The sequence below is a fragment of the Carcharhinus amblyrhynchos genome, chromosome 13 (genome assembly GCF_965287045.1).
Source record: "Carcharhinus amblyrhynchos chromosome 13, sCarAmb.v2.hapA, whole genome shotgun sequence".
NCBI lineage: Eukaryota > Metazoa > Chordata > Chondrichthyes > Carcharhiniformes > Carcharhinidae > Carcharhinus > Carcharhinus amblyrhynchos.
The window spans coordinates 65,280,247-65,301,475 of NC_137336.1; the positions used below are offsets into that span (position 1 = coordinate 65,280,247).

Below are 21,229 nucleotides of genomic sequence, written 5' to 3' on the forward strand. Positions count from 1 at the left end.
TTTAATTCATTGGGATGAATGATATTGCAACTGTGAAGAGGATAGTGATAAACATAAAGATAACACAGGTAGGTTGGTGGAACAGATGGACACATTGCAACTGAAACTGAATGTAAATACTGCTAAGTATTAGGTAGAACAAGGAAAGCAAACAAAATAAAAGGATACAATTCTGAAGGATTGCAGGAGTGAAGGGCCTGAGCATGTATGCAAAATTGTTGAAGGTGGCAGGACTGACTGGTCAAGTAGTTAACAGCACCTACGAGATGTTAGATTTTACAAATGTGAGCATAGAGTATAAAAACAAGGAGTTTGGGTAAACTGTTAAATAAACCTAATTCAGTCTCAACTGGGTGAGTGACCAATTGTGAGCATAACACTTTGTGAAGGATTTGAAGGCATTGGAGAGGAGCAAAGCTTTATGAAAATAGTTCCAGGAATGAGAGACTGCAGTTAGGAGGTTAGATTGGGGGAGCTGGGGTTATTTTCTTTAGAGAAGAGATAATTGACAGATTTCATCTAAGCGCTCAAAATCATGAGGGGTCTCCACAGAGCAGATAGTGGAAAAACTGTTCCCATTGGCAGAAGGGTTGAGAATTAGAGAACATCGATTTAAGGTAATTCACATAAGTTGTAATAGAGGCACGAGGAAAAATGTTTCACTCATTCAGTGGTTAGATCTGCAAGGCTCTCTGCGGTGTAAATTCAATTGTGGCGTAAATTCAATTGTGGCCATCAAAAGGAAATTGCCCAATTATCTGGAGGGAAAGTGTTTTCAGTAATGCATGGAAAGGGCGGGGAAGTAGGGCTACCTGGGTTGCACATACAGAGAACCAACATGGACACAATGGGCTGAATGTCCTCCTTCTGTGCTCTATGAGGGCCTCACGAACAAAACTAACATTTACTGCCAATGCCTAACTGCTTCAGAAAGTAATGGTGAGCTGTTCCATTGAAAAACTGCAGTCTGTGAAATTGAGATTTCACTTGTGTTATTATAAACAAAGTCCCAAGATTCTCGATGAACAGAGAGAAATATTGCTGAAGCTTTTTGTCTGCACTCACCAGTACATAAGAAATAGGAGCAGGAGTAGGCCATGTAGCCCTTCGAGCCTGCCCCGCCATTCAATAAGATCATGGCTGATCTGTCGTGGCTCAGTTCCACTTTCCCGCCCTCTCCCCATAACCCTTAATCCCTTCTCTTATCAAAAACAGATGTACAGATTGCAGGAATACCAAATCTCAAAAGGAAACAACAATTTATGATGCATGACACGAGGGCGGTGATTGGTTGGCAAGAGGAATAATCATAAGATGTAGGAGCAGAGATGTTCAACCCACTGAGTATGCTCTGCTTCCTTCAACAAAATCATGACTGTTCTGTTATGATAATCCTCAACTGCACTTCCTACCTTATCACTATAACCTTTATTTCCTTATTAATTAAAAATCTGTCTATCTCAGCCTTGAACATATTTAACAACCCAGCCTCCACAGCTCTCTGCAGTAAAGGATTCCAAAGATACACTCCCCACTGAAGAAACTCCTCCATCTCAGCTGCACGCCTGGGTAAGGTAGTCTGTTGGAGAGTCAGTGCAGACTCGATGAGCCAAATGGCTTCCTTCTGCACTGTAGAGATTCGATGATTGTATCTCTTTCTGAAATGGACGACCCCTTACTCAGATAATGTGCTGATTTATCTACCTTCTGGAATCTTTCTTTCTCACTGGATATATCTTTGCTCTGAGTCATGGACCATGCTCGCAAATGTCTGCCATCACTGATCAACCGATTTTCCTGAAGACTTTTCCCAGCCCACTCCAGCCAACTCTGATCTCTTTCTTTTGTAATTACCCTTATTTATGTTAAGCGCAATTGTTTCTGACACAAGTTTCTCATTCTCAGACTGAATGCTAAATTCTACCATGTTATGAAAGCTGTTTCCAAGGGATCTTTATCTGAGATTGTTTAGTAAATCTGCCTCATTACATATTATAAATTGGTGTTTATATAGACCACAAAAATGGGATCCCCCCACCTTCCATTGGAAATTCATCTCCAGTCTGGAGCAGATTTCCTGAACCCTGGCACCAAGACGGCAAATAGCCTTCTGAACCTGGGTTCCTTGTTGCAGGGAACAGTGTCAATCCTCCTCGCTACACTGTCCCCGACTACCACAGCGTTCCTTTCTGCTCCCCCAACTTGAATGGTTTCCTATACCATGGTCAGTCTGCACATTCACCTTGTAGCTCCCACACTCACCCAAATAAGCCGAGCGAACCTCACATATGTTGGACAATTGCAGAGGCTGATGCTCCTTCATTCCTACTGAAAAGGTTCATAACCACACAAGTTTAAAAATCATATAAGTAGCAAGCTGCTATGAGAAAAACCAAAGATCTTGATTAAAACAGACCCAGATAAGCGTCAAGGGCTATAAAACTCCTAGTTGTAAGGGAGGCTTTAGATACACAGTATGCACACAAGAATTTCATCGAATGATCTGCAGCTCACGTGTCCATTAGAAGGAAGAACAATGGAAATGGGAGGACGTGGTAGATTGATATACCATTGGTCAGACATATAGCTATCTTGGATGATATTACAAATTAGGTCAATGTGCACAAGTTTCAATTGGACAACTATACTCTTATGTAAACCTTATCAATAGTTAGAGTGTGGACACTCACATACAGCAACAGTAGATTTAGAGAAATTACAGGCTTTAGCACAGGGATTCTTAAGCAGCCACTTTAAAGGATCTACCAAATCGGACTGGAACTCTGGAGTCAAACGTATCAGATTGGAGCATCCCAGAAATGCAGACTGGTGAACTGAAAATCAATCACCAAGGCAACAGGTGCATCCAGAAATTGCAACTCAAGAGGCTGCTATCACCTGGCTTCTCAATGCCTGGCCACGTTCGTCCCAGTACCATTAGATGTTCCTTCACTCTGGCTAGCCGAGAAAATAGTGGACATGAATGCCATAGATTTATCAGCATGAAAGCAACTTCCTGTTGCCATTTCGTTTGGCATAGGCACAGCCGCAAGTGCTTTGGATTGCCCTCTCTAGTTCAGTATCAGTCTTTGACAAGCCATGAACCAAAGGAGATCCACTTTTCAACCTGAAGTTATTACTGGTATACTGGGCTGGCACAGTAGGAAGTCTCACAACACCAGGTTAGAGTCTAACCTGGTGTTGTGAGACTTCTTACTGTGTTTACCCCAGTCCAACGCCGGCATCTCTACATCATACTGGGCTGGCACATCCAGCCCAGGAGTGGAGCTGCTGTTTCATCATCTTGCCATCCTCTACTTAAGCCAGTGTAGCCAGAGAGAGTGAAGCAGCGCTAAGACTTCAGAAACATCACTCCCAGAGAAACTAGACCTGGATTCCTTGAGAAGAATACATCCAAACATGTCCATACAAATCAGAGAAAATGCCCAATGGGGAATAATTAATCAATTACTCCAGGATGCCTCCAGCACTCTTTCAGGAAGGCATTTGATGAACCCATTTCCACTTTGCACTTGTTCTCAGAAAATTATTTCTGGTTTTTTGTGAACATTTCATCCCTTTCACAACTTCGACACTTCTTAGTTCATCTTTTCCTCTATTTCTGGTTACCCATTTCTGACTCGTCTTTGCAGGTATTTTTCTATTTACTGATAATGATTTTCTTCCATTTGTGTATACTTGCAGATTTTTATTTATCATACACCTGCTTTTCAGTTCCCCATTTCTCCTTTCAGAGTTAATTTCTGAACATTTGTTAATCATTCCAAAAGGCCGAGCAACAGTCAGCAGTTAACCATTTTTCCTTTCAGTTTTTTTTGGCTTTTGGTTAGCCTTTTTATTCATTTTTCTCAAAGATACATCCATGACTTTACAAAATTGTTGCTCAGCATCAACAACAGGTTTCACATTAACTAAATAAGAAATACTTGATTTTTGGACTGCATTGCTAGGGGTTCAGAGACTGTTTATTACATGTGAGGGCGGCCTCAGAAGCAAAAAGATTGGGAGAGCCCATTTTATGAATTAATGCGGATGAACAATTAAATAAAAAGTCTGTTATCCTTCCAAAGAACCGCCTCTCTCTGATGGCTTCAGAAAAAGCATTAAATTTGGTCAAGTCAGATATGCACAATCTAAATCTGCTGCAGTACAAATGGTAAAAAAGTACAATTATTTCCTGGATTCAAATTTAAGTTTGTTTATTAGTGTCATTAATAGGCTTACATTAGCATTGCAATGATGTTACTGTGAAAATCCCCTATTTGCCACACTCCAGCGCCTGTACAGACACACCAAGAGAGAATTTAGCATGGCCAATGCACCTAACCAGCACGTCTCTCAGACTGTGGGAGGAAACCAGACCGTCTGGAGGAAACTCACGCAGACGGGGAGAATGTGCAGACTCCGCTCAGTCTCACAAGTCAGGAACTGAACCCAGGTCCCTGGCATTGGGGTGCTGCAGGGCTAATCACTGTGCCAACATTATACTTACATAGCAAATCTGTACTTAAAACAATCACTTTGTACCAAATGGATGGCACTTTACTAAGAACGAATTAACTTGTTTCAAAATCATTTGATCAACTCTGAGACAAAGAGCACCTAGAGCAAACAACATTTTCACATCACAGTATTTGAAATGAATACTTGCTACCAGGCCAAAAAGGGATTCCAAATTCTTCAGATTGAACCAACAGCATGCATTACCAACACAATGACCTTCCCATGGCTTCCTAGAATCTGTGCACGCATCCTAACATGGCATAAGGAAAATTGAATACCATTCCTCTTCTGCCTCACTCCAAAGTTTCTGCTGCAGATTCTTTTTTAAATTGTTTATTCGTTCATGAGATATGGTCATCACTGGTAAGGCCAGCATTTATTGCCAATTCCTAATTGCCCTTGAGAAGGTGACAATGAGCTTCCTTCTTGCAATTCATATATTACAGGTATCCATGGTGCTATAATGGCAAGTTCCAGGACTTTGACCCAGCAACAGTGAAGAAAAGGCAATATAATTTCAGGTCAGGATAGTGCATGGCTTGGAGGGGAACTTGCAGGTGTTGGCATGACCATCCATCTGCTGCCTTGTCCTGCTAGGTGGAAGAGTCGTGGGTTTCGAAGACATTGCCAAAGGGGCCTTGCTGAGTTTGTGTCATGCAACTCAACGTAGGTGCTGCTGCAGTACATCAGTGGTGAAGGGAGTGAATGTTTAATGAGGTCCATTTAAAACCAAAATCTAATCAAAAAGGTTTTTCCTCTATTTTCCTTATGCAACCCTTGAATCAGACTAATTCCAAACTCTTTACAACATCTTTCAAAAGCTATTCATTAAATGCTTTCAAAAACCTCAAACAGACCATTCACCACATTGAACTCTGCAGCCAAAAACATTAGTATAGCTTAAACAGATGACTCTTTTGAGTACAATAGTACAGCAGCTTAGAAAATAGGTATTTATTGCTGAAAATTGACAAGTATCCAGTTCACTTGTAAGTCACCATAAGTTGTAGAATCCTTAAGCTCTGAATTTGACACACTGATCTAAATTAAAGACCAAAATTAAACCTCCAACAATCACCAGCCACTCACTAATTTACAGTCCTGTGAAGCCAATCCTCGATTTTCAATTTTTGCTCGTTTTGTAGCTCGAGCTCCAGATTCTCTCGCAGCTCTGTTCCAGGGCCTGGCTTCACTTTCCATTGTTCTTCTCAACCTCTGCAGCTCTGCTTCTAGACAAGGCTCAACTCCTGCCAGCTCTATGTCTGGGCCAGGTTCAATCATCCACAGCTCCGCTCCTGAGCCAGGTTCACACACAGCTCTGCTCATGGGCCTGGCTTTATATCCAGCAGCTGTGCTCCTGGGCCAGGTTCACTCACGGCTCCACTCCTGGGCCTGGCTTTTTCCCAGGGCTGGTTCAATCCTCAAGCTCCATTCCTGGACCTGGCTTTATATCCAGCAGCTCCACACCTGGACTTGGCTTTATCATCTGCTGATCCTCACTCAGCAACAGCTCCATTCCGAGGCCCAGCTTTTGTCATCCACTTCTGATCTCAATCTCCCACAGGCTGAGATTCTTGACTAACATGGGAGTCAAAGGTTATCAGGGGGAAATTGAAGTTGGGATAGAGGCCATAATTCCTAATGCGTATGCTCATATCCGGATCACGTCTGGGTTTAGTTTTCTTTCTACCACTACTCTTGTGCTAAGCTCCCTTAAATGCATTTTGTCTCTCCTCTAATATCTCCCATACTTTGTCCACGATTAATCTAAAATTTTATTTCTCCTCTAATTATGTGTTTTGAGTTCACAATATTCCCCAAAGTTCACAGTATTCTCAATTTAAATTGTAACTTGAGTCACATTTACATACAAAAACCATTGCTGCAACTGTCATTGGATTAATGCTTCAAGAACTGAAGACACACTGACAATAGAACCAATACATCATGACATCTGTAGTGACAATGCAACTTCCTTTACAAATCACGTTTTGTCAACATTTCAGAAATGCTGAAACACAGAAATAATTGATCAATAAAGATCATAGCACACCTTCATATCAATATACATAGAGCAAAACTGCAAATCTACAAGTCATAACATGCTCATTGCACAAATGACAGTGGCAGAATTGTTGAAATATTACCAGGAGGGCTAGAAAGCTGCTAAGATATTAGTAGAACAGCAATGCAGTGTGTGCATTAAGTATTCCCTTGTTAAAATACACAACAACTTGCATTAAACTGTAAAGTGGAGAATTGGATGATTATTTCTGCAACTTTATGTGAGCCACTGTTGCTGAACTGGCCAAACTGTCAGAGTTTCACATTGCACTTTGGATATTTGTGCAAACACAGCCTCAATAATGTTCCAATTTTTAGCCTGGCGAAAATGATATTCAATGAGAAAATTACAGTTGGCAATATTCCCCATATTTCACAATATTCTCAATCTAAATTGTAACTTGGGTCACATTTACATGCAAAAACATTGCTGCAACTGTCACTGGATTAATGCTTTAAGAACTGAAGACACTGACAAAAGAATCAATGTCCTATGCACCAATATGCTATAAGGAATACCTTTGCCATTAAGAACTGTTAAGAGAAAGGAGCAGTTTCTATTAAATCTTCCTATTTCCCCTACAAACTAGCTTCAGCTGGATGGATTTAGAATCCATCTTTGGACACCTGTAATATGATGAGGCTAATTTGAAAACACTTTTTGGTTATCTGCCAGTTTTCCTTCAACTGTATCTACGAAGAAATTATGATGGGAGGAGGAAAAAAAGCACCGAAAAAGAAATACAACAAAAATGCAGAAACTCAAATAAAGCACAATGAGAAACTTGTGCAGATAAAAATTCAGCAACGGCGCACACAAAAAATGGAACAGAAGCAATACTGATCGTACATCATTCTTTGAGTGCTTTGAGCATTTGCAGTGTACCTGAAACGCAGAGACAGGCCACATGAGGAAGCTATGGTCCTTTTAATGGATAAAAGTAATATTGCTAAGTTTCAAAAGCTTCGGAGTTGGTATTTTTACTTTTTTTCTCGTAAGGCCATAGGACATCGGAGCAGAATTAGGCAATTCGGCCCATCGAGTCTGCTCCACCATTCAATTTTTGTCATCCCCATTCTCCTGTCCCCTTATTAATCAAGAACCTATCTCTACCTTAAAGAGGCTCAATGACCTGGCCTTCACAGCCTTCTGTGGCAAAGAGTTCCACAGATTCACCACTCTGCTGAAGAAATTCCTCCTCATTTCTGTTTTAAATAATCACCCCTTTAGCCTGACGTTGTGCCCTCTGATTCCAGTTTTTCCAACCAGTGGAAACAGCCTCTCCATGTCCACTCTATCCAGGCCTCACAGTATCCTGTGAGCTTCAATAAGATCCCCCCCCCCCCGTCCTTCTAAACTCCAATGAGTATAGACCCAGAGTCCTCAACCGCTGCTGATGCGACAAGCTCTTCATTCCAGGGATCATTCATGTGAAACTCCTCTGGACCCTTTTCAAGGCCAGCACATCCACCCTTAGATATGCGGACCAAAACTGCTCACAATACTCCAAATGAGGTCTGACTAGAGCCTTATACAGCCTCAGAAGTACATCCCTGCTCTTGTATTCTAGCCCTCTCGACATGAATGCTAACATTGCATTTGCCTTCCTAACTACTGACTGAACCTGAGTTAACCTTAAGAGAATCTTGAACAATGACTCCCAAGTCCCTTCATATTTCTGATTTCCTAAGCATTTTCCCATTGAGAAAATCTGCCTCCGTTCCTCCTTCCCAAGTGCATAATCTCACTTTTCCACATTGTTTTCCATCTGCCACTTCTTTGCCCACTCTCCTAACCTGCCCAAGTCCTTCGATAGCACCCCCTGCCCACTTTCTCAATACTACCTGTCCCTCTACATATCTATCATCTGCAAACTTAGCAACAGTGCCTTCAGTTCCTTCCTCCAAATCATTAATATATATTGTGAAAAGTTGTGGTCCCAGCACTGACCCGAGACACACCACTAATCAGCTGCCATCCTGAAAAAGACCCCTTTATCCTCACTTTCTGCCTTCTGCCAGTCAGCCAATCCTCTATCTATGCCAGGATCTTAGCCTTAAGACCATGGACTCTTAACTTACAGTCTCCTATACAGCACCTTGTCGAAGGCATTCTGGAAATCTAAATGGCTATTTTTGTCTCTCTCTTACCTTGTAAACATTGAAAAAAACCTCTTATCTTTTATATTACTAGCTAGCTTAGACTCATTTCATCTTCTGCCCCCTTACTGCTTTTTTTGTTGCTTTCTGCTTGCTTTTAAAGGCTTGCCACTTTATATGCCTTTTCTTTTACTTTTATGCTGTCCTTGACTTCCCTCCTCAGACATGGGTGCCTCATCCTCCCCTTAGCATGTTTCTTCCTCCTTGGGAAGAATTTCTGTGGTGCCTCGCAAACAACTCAAGAATTCCTGCCATTGCTGTTCCACTGAATCCCTGCTAGGCTCCCTTTCCAATCAACTCTGGCCAGCTCCTCCCTCGTGCCTTGATAGTTACCTTTATTTAATTCTAATCCTGTTACATCTGAATCCAGCTTCTCCTCCTCAAACTGCAGGGTAAATTCTGTCATATTGTGGTCACTGCTCCCTAAGGTTCTTCCACCTTAAGTTCCCTAATCAAGTCTGCCTCAATACACATCACCAAATCCCTAGTGGGTTCCATCACAAGCTGCTCCAAAAAGACATCTCAGACATTCCACGAATTCCTTTTCTTGGAATCCACTACCCACCTGATTTTCCCAGTCCACCTGCATATTGAAGTCCCCCATGACTATTGTAATATTGCCTTCTTTATATGCCTTTTCTATCTCCTGATTTATTTTCTGCCCCAAATCCTGACTACTGCTCAGGGGCCTGTGCACAACTCCCATCAGGGTCTTTTTACCTTCGCAATTCCTCAATTCTACCCACAGAGATTTTATGCCTTCTGATCCTATATCACTTCTTGCTATTGCCTTACTAGCAATGCAACCCCACCCCCTTTGCCCATCTGTCAGCCCTTCCAATAGGCCACACATCCTTTGCTATTTAGAAACCAGCCCTGATCCCTTTGCAGCCATGTCTCTGTGATGCCCACATCATCATACTGGCCAATTTCAATGTGTGCAACAAGCTCATTTACCTTGTTCTGTATACTGCGCGTATTTAGGTATAACACCCTTCGTCCTGCATGGACCACCTCCCTTCTCATACTTTTGCTCTGCCGAAGGTTACATTCCTGCCACCTTCTATACTGTCTGCTCCGTTACATGGTCTGAAAACTTGACTAACCTCACCTGAGCCTGCAGCTCCATCAATCTGCACTTCTACTCTCTCCTTTAACTTTCATCATCTTGTTCTCAAGATGACAGAATACTGGGGAGCAGTTTTTATTTTGATAACCCAGTGATAACATTACATCGAGGTGAAGTGTGAGTAGTTGCTGAGCAAAGCTGCCTCCACATGATCCAACATATTTCAGCTCCAATCTCAGAAAAACACACCCCATTGCACACCAATACCCTAAATGACAAATTTTCTATTTACTACTCCCAATCTTTGTCTAAGACAGACGGGCAATTTTTTGTTATTTCATACTCAAAGGGCAATTTGTTCTGTAATTCAGATTATCCATGCTCAGTTAAGAATAATGGACAAAAACATGATCCCATCTAAACAAACCAGGATTTAAACAGGATTCCAGAGGCAACAAGTAATTGTCTAACATCTAACTCCTTGTATTTTAATGTTTGCACAAAACATTTACTTCGTCAGAACTGAACGCTTCAATGATCCTTACCTTGAAATTTGGTGCCCAGCGTACAAAAGTAGCGCTGTCAAAACATACAGATATAGCTGGACCAAGTGTTGTCGAGGCAGAGTGAGGAGAACAAGGCTTATTATATAACCTGAAAGACAACAAAAAAAACAAATAGATTCAATCATAACAATACAGTTATAAGGTTTCTTTGAGACCCAAACATTTTACTGTTTGGAAGCTAACACAGTGCTCACTGTCTATTAATGATACCATAACCCAGTGACGTGCCAAGGCCACCCTTGACACAAGAAAATTCATACACCTTTCGCACATTTAATTCTTCAATATCTCCAGACAGATTAAGTGAAAACAAGACGAGGTGAGTCTTCGTCCAAACAGCTACGCTATTTTACTGCACGGTTTTACTCTCAGTCAACGTACAAAATGACTGCAATTAAATACACTTTGTTCAATTAACACAACTTATTCTTCATGATAATACAAAATATGTAATGCATCCTACTTCCCCATGTCTTACGTCACTAACTGATCACCCATTATTTCAAATCTTTTCATCTCACCAAATGCTCTCTCAGACGCTACTGCAACTGATTTCAGTTCCCGAAAGCCTTTGTTAAAAATTGATCTCCCGCCCATTACTACAAAACAAAGCAGAATTCTCCAGTCTGAACTGACGATGGACCCTGAGGAGTCCAAATGAGCAAGACTGTTGCAATAACAGTTAGTGTCAATGTCTCCAGGATTCTGGTTCATCTGTCCCATCTGAAACCAAGCACATGTCTATGTAGAGTCCTCAAGGGCAAATTTAGCTCAATATAGCATTTTCAACACGTTACTTACTACACCTAATAACACACATTTGTAACACATATTATGAATTTGCGAGCAAACTTTGAGCTCATAAAATCAAACAGACAACAGCAATACAGAAGTGACATCGTAGAACATTACAGCGTAATACAGGGCCCTTCGGCCCTCGATGTTGCACTGACCTGTGAAACCAATTTAAAGGCCATCTAACCTACACTACTCCAATATCATCCACATCTTTATCCAATGATCATTTAAATGCGCTTAATGTTGGCGAGTCCACTACTGTTGCAGGCAGGGTATTTCACGCCCCTACCACTCTGAGTGAAGAACATACCTCTAACATGTGTGCTATAACTATCACTCCTCAATTTAAAGTGATGTCCCCTTGAGCTAGCCATCTCCATCTGAGGAAAAAGGATCTCACTGTCCACCCTATCTAATCCTTTGATCATCTCATCTGCCTCTATTAAGTCACCGCTTAAACTTTTTTTGAATAACAACAGCCTCAAGTCCCTCAGCCTTTCCTCATAAGACGTTCCCACCATACCAGGCAACATCCTGGTAAATCTCCTCTGCACCCTTTCCAATCCTTCCACATCCTTCCTATAATGTGGCAACCAGAACTGTGTGGAATACTCCAAGTGCAGCCGCACCAGAGTTTGGTACAGCTGCAACATGACCTCATGGCTCCGAAACTCAATCCCTCTACCAATAAAAGCTAACACACTGTACACCTTCTGAACAACCCTATCAAACTGGGTGCCAACTTTCAGGGATCGATGCACATGGACACCGAGACCTCTCTGCTCACCCACACTACCAAGTATCTTATCTTTAACCCAGTACTCTGTCTTCCGATTACTCCTTCCGAAGTGAATCACTTCACACTTTTCCGCATTAAACTCCATTTACCACCTCTCAGCCCAGCTCTGCAGTTTATCTATGTTCCTCTGTAACCCACAACACTGCCACACTGTCCTTCTGCACTGTCCACAACTCCTCCAACTTTAATGTCATCCGCAAATTTACTAACTCATCCTTCTGCACCCTCATCCAGTTCATTTATAAAAATGACAAACAGCAGTGGCCCCAAAACAGATCAATGCGGTATACCACTAGTAACCGAACTCCAGGACGAATATTTCTGATCAACCACCACCCTCTGATTCTGATCCAAACCACTAAATCACCCTCAATCCCATGCCTCCATATCTTCTGCAATAGCTTACCGTGGGGAACCTTATCAAACGCTTTACTGAAATCCATATACACCACATCAACTGCTTTACCCTCATCTACCTCTTTGGTCACCTTCTCAAAGAACTCAATAAGGTTTGTAAGGCACGACCTACCCTTCACAAAACTGTACTGGCTATCCCTAATCAACTTATTCCTTTCTAGATGATTATAAATCCTATCTCTTTTAATCTTTTCCAAAACTTTGCCCACAACAGAACGAAGGCTCAATAGTCTATAATTACCAAGGTTGGCTCTACTCCCTTTCTTGAGCAAGGGGACAACATTTGCTCCAGTCTTCTGGCACTTTCCTGTAGACAACGACGGCCTTAAGATCAAAGCCAAAAGCTCTGCAATTTCCTCCATAGCCTCCCAGAGAATCTTAGAAATAGTCCCATCTGGCCCTGGGGACTTAGCTATTTTCATAGTTTCCAGAATTGCTAACACCTCCTTTTATGAACCTCAATCCCGTCTGATCTAATAGCCTATATCTCAGTGTTCTCCTCAATAACATTGTTGTTTTCCTGTGTGAATACTGACAAAAAAAATATTCATTTAGCACCTCGCCCATCTCCTTGGACTCCACGCGTAACACAAGAACACAACATAACTTCCCATTACTGTCCTTGACTAGCCCTAATCTTACCCAAGTCATTCTTTTATTCCTGATGTACCTATAAAAAAACCTATATAAAAATTTTTATAAGCTTTAGGGTTTTCTTTGATCCTACCTGCCGAAGACTTCTCATGTCCCCTCCTGGCTCTTGTCAGCTCTTTCTTTAGGTCCTTCCTGGCTAACTTCTAACTCTCAAATGCCCGAACTGAGCCTTCACATCTCATCTTGACAGAAGTCTCCTTCTTCATCTTCACAAGAGATTCAACTTCTTTAGTAAACCATGGTTCCCTCGCTCGACCATTTCCTCCCTGCCTGACAGATACATACTTATCAAAGACATGCAGTTCCTTGAACAAGCTCCACATTTCATTTGTGCCCATCCCCTGCAGTTTCTTTCCACATCCTTTGTATCCTAAATCTCACCTAATCGCATAATAATTTCCTTTCCCCCAGCTATAACTCTTGCCCTGCAGTATATACCTATGCCTTTCCATCGCTAATGTAAGCATAATTGAATTGTGGTCACTATCACCGAAGTGTTCACCTACCTCCAAAACTAACATCTGGCCTGGTTCATTATCCAGTACCAAATCCAATGTGGCCTCGCCTCTTAATGGCCTATATACATACTGTGTCAGGAAACCCTCCTGCACACATTGGACAAAACCGACCCACCTAAAGTATGAGTGACAGGAAACATGCTCGTGGTGTTCAGTTGTTTTCAAACAAGAGGATGGTTTATAATAGTTTCCAATGTGTCAGTGTTAGAGACACCCTATATCCCGGATAATATACTGAAAACCTAGACTTTAGTGTACAGGGCACAGTTTCAACATTGTTGACAACACAAAACTTCGAAATATTGCAAACTGTGGTGAGGATGATGTAGAACTTCCACAATGACAGACACATTTCTGCAATGGGCAAGCAAGCGCCAGATGAGATTTCCTTCTTGCTATATCCATTCTATAATAAGGCTCCCCCATCACTGTGTAAACAGAAATCATGAAACAAAAGTAGTTCAATAAATTGCACAATTTCCTGGAACATGTTGAAATAAAGACAAAGTGTATATTTAGCCTTCTGTGTTCTGCCTACATGTCCTCAGACATCTAAAAATGAACTGCAGAACATCAAGTGTCATCAATATTGAAGATTCAAGCAGAAATTCCAGATTTAAGGACACCAAAGTCTTTATTGAAGCTCCCACCCACTACACACTCTCAATTTCTACAGTTAGGCTATGTCACTGTCCCTGTCAGAATGGGTGTTTACTAGGACAGGTCTTAAATAAAATCTAATGAAATTGAAGTTTGGTATAACGCTATCTTTAATGACTGCAGCAATTATAAACAATTAGCTTCAATCTTATGTGCAAAGTGGCTAACTTTCCTAAATTATCAATAAAACAATCTGAACTGTTGACTCAGCAACACTGATCTGTTTTCAAGCAAGACATATGGAGGCAGGTTAACACGCTCTCGAACTATGCTCTAGTAAATAGTTGTCTCACTTCTCCCACACACACACACACACACACACACACACACACACACACACACACACAAGATATAATTCTTCTATGCAGTCTTTTTATGGTTGCTTGGTGGCACAGAGCTTGAATATTGCTGAAAAGGAGAGGCATGCTGTTGAAGTTTTTCATCTTGCACTCATCAGGCAAGAATGTCAAATTTCAAAGACACTGATGATTTATGCTGCTCAAGAACAGAGGTGCTGAATGGTTGGCCAGTTGGCCCTAATTGGTCAAGACGTTGCCATAGCATATGAACCAAGACGCGATTTTCCCTATGCTTTTGCTTATTCAACAAAGATGCAATGTCTGGACATGTTCCTTTTGCCTGCAGAGGTTGAGATCTTGCACACGAATATATGCAGCTTCTAGCAAGCTTAAGTGAGCCACATTACAAGGTGAACCAATGGTCTTAAATTTGTTACTTAAATTTGTAACACACTCCAGATTGTACAGCAGCTGCAGTCTAATCATAGAATCACATCTTACATTAGATTTTGAAATTTGGCATTCTTGCATCTGCCTTGATAACTTGAAGACAAAAAGCTTCAATAACATTACTCTTTTTCAACAATTTTTTTCAGCTTGCTAACATAAGTTCAGTTACATTCATATTGCATGGCCTAAAATTGATAAAAATACAAAAATGTTTTACTTTGATGTACAGTGTAGCTCTGTCTTCTTCATAATATGATCTGAAACAATCGTCCTATCCAAACATTTCCTCCAACAATATCTCACTCCTGAAACTCTATGACCTACCAAATCACTAGCCCTTGCACCTGCTCAAGTGCTTGTTGTGTACATGAGAATACAAAAGCCATAAGCTTTTTGTATAGTTTGTAATCTCATGCTGTGAGCATGCTGTCCTGCATGTATGCATAAGTGCCATTAATTACACTCCGTCGTCTACATAAGAACATAAGAAATAGGAGCAGGAGTAGGCCATCTAGCCCTTTGAGCCTGCCCCGCCATTCAATAAGATCATGGCTGATCTGTTGTGGCTCAGTTCCACTTTCCCGCCCTCTCCCCATAACCCTTAATCCCCTCACTTATCAAAAACCCATCAACCCGCGTCTTAAAAATATTTAGCGAGGCAGCCTCCACCACTTCAACAGGCAGAGAATTCCAGAGATTCACCACCCTTTGAGTGAAGAAGTTCCTCCTCAACTCCGTTCTAAACCACCCCCCCTTTATCTTGAGGCTGTGCCCCCTAGTCCTACTGTCCTTTCTGAGCGGGAAGAGTCTCTCCACCTCTATCCTATCCATCCCATTCATCATCTTACACGTCTCAATGAGATCTCCCCTCATTCTTTCAGCCTCTCCTCATAGCTCAACCCCCTCAACTCCGGTATCAGCCTAGTAAACCTCCTCCGCACTCTCTCCAAGGCCAAAATATCCTTGCATAAGTGCGGCGACCAAAACTGCACACAGTACTCCAGCTGCAGCCTCACCAATGCCTTATACAGCCGCAGCAAGACCTCCCTACTTTTATATACAATCCCCCTCGCTATGAAGGCCAGCATCCCATTCGCCTTCCTGACCACCTGCTGCACCTGCAGGCTGGGTTTTTGCGACTCATGCACAAGGACCCCGAGGTCCCTCTGCACCGTTGCCTGCTGCAGTTTTTCGCCACGTAAGTAATAGTCCTTCCTACCAAAGTGGACCACCTCACACTTGCCAACATTAAATTCCATTTGCCAGTTCCTGGCCCATTCGCCCAGCCTATCTAGATCCTTCTGCAGACTCTCCACACCATTCCGCGCAATTTGCCGTTCCACCAATCTTGGTGTCATCGGCAAATTTTGACACCATACACTTGGTTCCCTCCTCCAGATCATCTATATAAATGGTAAATAGCTGAGGCCCCAGCACCGATCCCTGGGGCACTCCACTAGTCACTGACCGCCAATCCGAATAGCACCCATTAACCCCCACTCTCTGCCTCCTATTTGACAACCAATCCTCTATCCACGCTAACACCTTACCCCCAACTCCATGCCTCCTTACCTTCTGCAATAACCTCTTGTGAGGTACCTTGTCAAACGCCTTCTGAAAATCAAGAAAGACCACATCCACCGGCTCTCCTCTATCCACCGCCCTAGACACATCCTCATAGAACTCCAATAAATTCGTCAGACACGACTTCCCCTTAACGAAACCGTGCTGCGTCTGCTCTATCAAGCAATTCCCCTCAAGATGCCTCGCTATTTCCTCCTTGATGACGGATTCTAACATTTTATCTACAACAGGCGTTAAACTAACCGGCCTATAATTCCCTGCCTTTTGCCTGCCACCCTTCTTAAACAACGGCGTAACATTAGCCGTTTTCCAATCTTCCGGCACTTCCCCGGAATCCAGCAACATTTGGAAAATAACCACCAAGGCATCCACTATCACCTCCGCCATTTCTTTCAGAACCCTCGGATGCATTCCATCCGGTCCTGGGGACTTGTCCACAATCAGTCCCTCCAGTCTGTCGAGCACCGCCTCTCTAGTAACAATAATGTCATTGAGACCCTCCAGTCCTACCACCTTTCCATCGCTAACACCCAACAAATTATTCACGTCCTCCTCCGTGAAGACCGAAACAAAAAAGTTATTCAAGACCTCAGCCATTTCCCCATCCCCTACTGCTAAGTCCCCCCTCTCATCGTCTAAGGGTCCAACGCTCACCCTAGGCAGCCTCTTCCTTTTCATATATTTATAAAAACTCTTGCTATCCTTTTTCATATTAAGCGCTAGCCCAGCTTCATAGTTTCTCCTATCCTTCTTTATCAACTTCTTTGTCAATCTTTGTTGACATTTAAACCTCTCCCAATCCTCTTCTCGCCCACTACTCTTAGCTACTCTAAACGCCTCCGCTTTTAATTTAACACTTTCCTTCACCTCCTTCGTTATCCACGGCTTATTACCTCTCCTCCTACGGTCCTTTTTAACCATCGGAATAAATTTCTGCTGAGCACCAAGAAAGATCTGCTTAAAGATCCTCCACTGCTCCTCAACAGACCTACCTTCCAACGCGCTCCCCCAGTCAATATTCGCCAATTCTTCTCTCATCCTACCGTACTCCCCTCTGTTCAAAGCTGTACCTAGTACCAAGTGTTTTAACTGTCGTGTAAGGATTTATTGCAATGAGAGCGTATACAGAGTTGATTGGTTTTCAGAACATTATGAACTGTGCATGCAGCTATACTACCACTCTATTGGTGTAAAAGAGTCAGGGACAAGTTGTAACAGGCTAAAGCTGTGGAAGCCCGCCTATAGACTGGGATAAGTGTTTGGAAAAAGTAGAACAAAAAAGTTAGTTTTGCCTGGGTGTGCGGGACCACTGATGCCTGCCCACCCGAAGGAAAACTAGCTCCAACGTCGTAAAAGAATAAAGGTATAAATCTTCTATCCGGAGCTGACTTGATTATTATCAAACCAAGCCGAACGCAGAGTGCCGAACCTTAGAAATTGTCATACAAACGTCGGGACATTGTCAAATATTCAATCACACTTTGGACATCATTGAAGAGCCTAAACCTTTCATTGCTCAACTGAACAGGCACAATTTCCAAAACCGTTAATAATTTAGAAGAATACTCATCATGGCTGATTTTCCTTTCAAATCTGGAGCACATATTGCTCCTGGAATAATTAACCAATTCACTATCAGTCAGGGATTGAACCTGGAACCATCTGGTCTATATGGCTTGTTTCTGAAGCTTGCATGTCACTTAACAATCAAAGTTTATGGATTTAATAAAATTGTACTTGAATTGAAAATGCACTTTACAACTTTATCAACAGAAGTCTTTCTGAAAGCATGGTGAACCTATCGAAGTGGACCTTGGTCAATGTGCATTCAACAGGTCACTAACTTGGCAAGTTGAAATTAAGTAATAAACACAAAAGTTCTGATTTTTGGAAATCCTCTAATACAAATGGAAGGAAGACTTCAAACATTAAATTTTTAAAAAACTTACTCATGCACCTCAAGTTCATGAGGAGGCAAGAAACCATAAAAAGAAAACATATAATTTGAATTATCAGACACATACTATCTATTATTTACAGCACCTGAGCACCAAATAACAGCAGACTAGGCTCTGGAAGTCTCAAAGCAATTACAATCCTACCTTCTGAAAATGCCTTTGTTAGGACCTGATGTTGCCAAGTCTTCCCTAGGTTTGTTCCACTTGTTGGTGCAAAATGCAAGTCACTTAATGCACCATTGTGCAGCTGAGACCATGAGAGAATGGGCTAGAACTCTGTCCCCCAAGTTGCCCATGTCGCACGACCAGACAGGTTCCAACGTGCACAGCACGGAGTTGTCCTAACAATATCGCTGTGTAATCAGTAAGGCTTACATTACCGTTGATTTTGATTGAAAGAGATGTAAAATTAATTATTAATTCCTCAGAAATCTGATGATTTTAGAACACAGAACATTTGAATGTTTCAACGAAGTGTGATCTCTTGTAACATTGTTTATAATATGTCTATACTTTTGTTTCTGGCATGAATTAATTCACTAATATTTAATTTAAAAACTAATGCATATAAATTTATTACATCCTTTGGGGAAAAAGCAGTGAAATATTTATAAATTCCCAGTAATTCTGATGAGCTTTGTTGGTGGCAAGTGAAAGCAGGTGGGGTCAGACGGAAAGTTAATCCATGGAGTTTTCTTCCTGCATGGGAGGTCTGTGGTCGACCAAACTTGAGAACCACTGATTTAGGGGATATCAAGCACATTGAAGTCCAACTAAGTATAGTTCAACTAACCCTCAGGTGAAGGTTCTTTCACCCTGATTGCATAAAACACAGATTGATAAAGAGCAATTTTAATGCCAAGTGTAGCAATGTAGACTCTGAACTAGATATCCAAATGGTAAAGATGCTGCTCCATTTGTTGTGTACCAACAGACTTAGAATAGAAAATCACGAAGCCCTTTGGTGGCAGGTCTCAGGCTCCCATAAATTGAGTAATGCCCAAGATATGAAGTTTGCCTTTTTATATTAATGTGAATTTGTACTTTAAGTAATGTTTTCTTAAAAGATTAGGGCCATTTTGCTCTGGGAATATTTTATTTATCAATATTGAGGACATTCCATTTCTAACTTCCCCTCAGTGTATAGATATCAGTGACTGACTTACTCTGGCACCACGAATCTACATGAAGTTCTTTCAAATGGACTAATGCAGCTCTAATACCCGTGATTATATCACCATGAATCTATAAATTACTGAAGTCACTAAAGAATCAAATCAAGTTCTGAAGACTGGCCAACAACATAGAGAACATAAGCCAAGAAAACTGAACTGAGTCACTTTTGCCTGGATTTAATTTCAAATAAACAAAGATTAAATTCTGTATGCTATCTTCAACTTTTACATTGTTTATTAAAGAAATTACTGCAATCATCACCTAAAGCACATTTTTTTAAAAACCCTTTCTGTTCCTCCTCTCACTAGAAGTACAAAATGGAAGTAAATGATTACCTAACACAATTTGCGTGCTACTGATTAAACTAAGAGCAATACTGATATATAAAAGGCTATGCTCATCAATCCTGCTGAATCCTGTTGGAATATGCAAGTACTAAACCATAGTAAGATATGTGTCTCCAATACTACGTATCATAAAATTCAAACTCTCGTGAACTTCGGAAGTGGAAAAAGATGGAACAGATTAGAATGACTGTCAACATCGAACAATAGGTTCTTCTCCTTCATTAACTTAACCTTGGGAGGGTGATATTTTGAATGCTTTTTTTGGTGCTTAGAATAGACAGTTTACTTGCAGGAGAGGGACAACCCTGGATTGCATTACATTGCAACAAGTGCACAGGAATTCTCTCAGCACAATCAGAGATGGCACAATCAATTATAAGATAAGTCATAAGATCCATAAAAAAGAGTGCCACTGACTTTCTGGAGATTAGGGTAATAAAGTTGGGATTATCCTAAGAACTAGGAGCAGGAGTCGGCCATCTAGCCATCGAGCTTGCTCCACCATTCAACAAGATCATGGCTGATCTTTTCACAGACTCAACTCCACTTACCCACCTTAACCCTTAGTTTCTTTATTGTTCAAAAATTTATCTATCCTTGCCTTATAAACGTTCAATGAGGTAGCTTCAACTACTTCACTGGGCAAGGAATTCCACAGATTCACAATCGTCCTCAACTCAGTTCAAAATCCGTTTCCCCTTATTTTGAGGCCATGCCCCCTCATTCCAGTTTCACCTGCCAGTGGAAACAACTTCCCTGCTTCTATCTTATCTATTCCCTTCATAACCTTATAGAAACATAAAAGATCTCCCCTCTTTCTTCAGAATTCCAATGAGCATAGCCACTGTCTATACAATCTCTCCTCATAAGCCAACCCTCTCAACTCTGGAATCAAGCTCGTGAATCTCCTCTGCACCCCCTCAAGTGCCAGTATATCCTTTCTCAAGTAAGGAGGCTAAAACTGTACACAGTACTTCAGGTGTGGCCTCACCAGCACCTTATACAACTGCAACATACCCTCACTGTTTTTAAACTTCATTCCTCTAACAGTTAAGTTCAAAATTCCATTTGCCTTCTTAATTACTTGCTACACCAGCAAACCAATTCCTTGTGATTCTTGCACCAGGACACCCAGGTCCCTCTGCAAAGCAGCATGCTGCAATTTTTACCATTGAAATAATTGTCC

The 21,229-nt window shown here is 41.5% G+C and overlaps 1 protein-coding gene across 1 annotated transcript in view; it reads right to left on the reverse strand.

Moving 5' to 3' along the window:
• The window catches only part of rnf145a (ring finger protein 145a), a 98,604-nt gene that overhangs the window by 45,256 nt on the left and 32,119 nt on the right, over positions 1 to 21,229 (reverse strand). Inside the window, exon 2 of the mRNA XM_080201778.1 lies at positions 10,363 to 10,471. Within this exon, the coding sequence (XP_080057904.1) occupies positions 10,363 to 10,471 (109 nt within the window). The remainder of the gene's footprint in view (positions 1 to 10,362; positions 10,472 to 21,229) is intronic.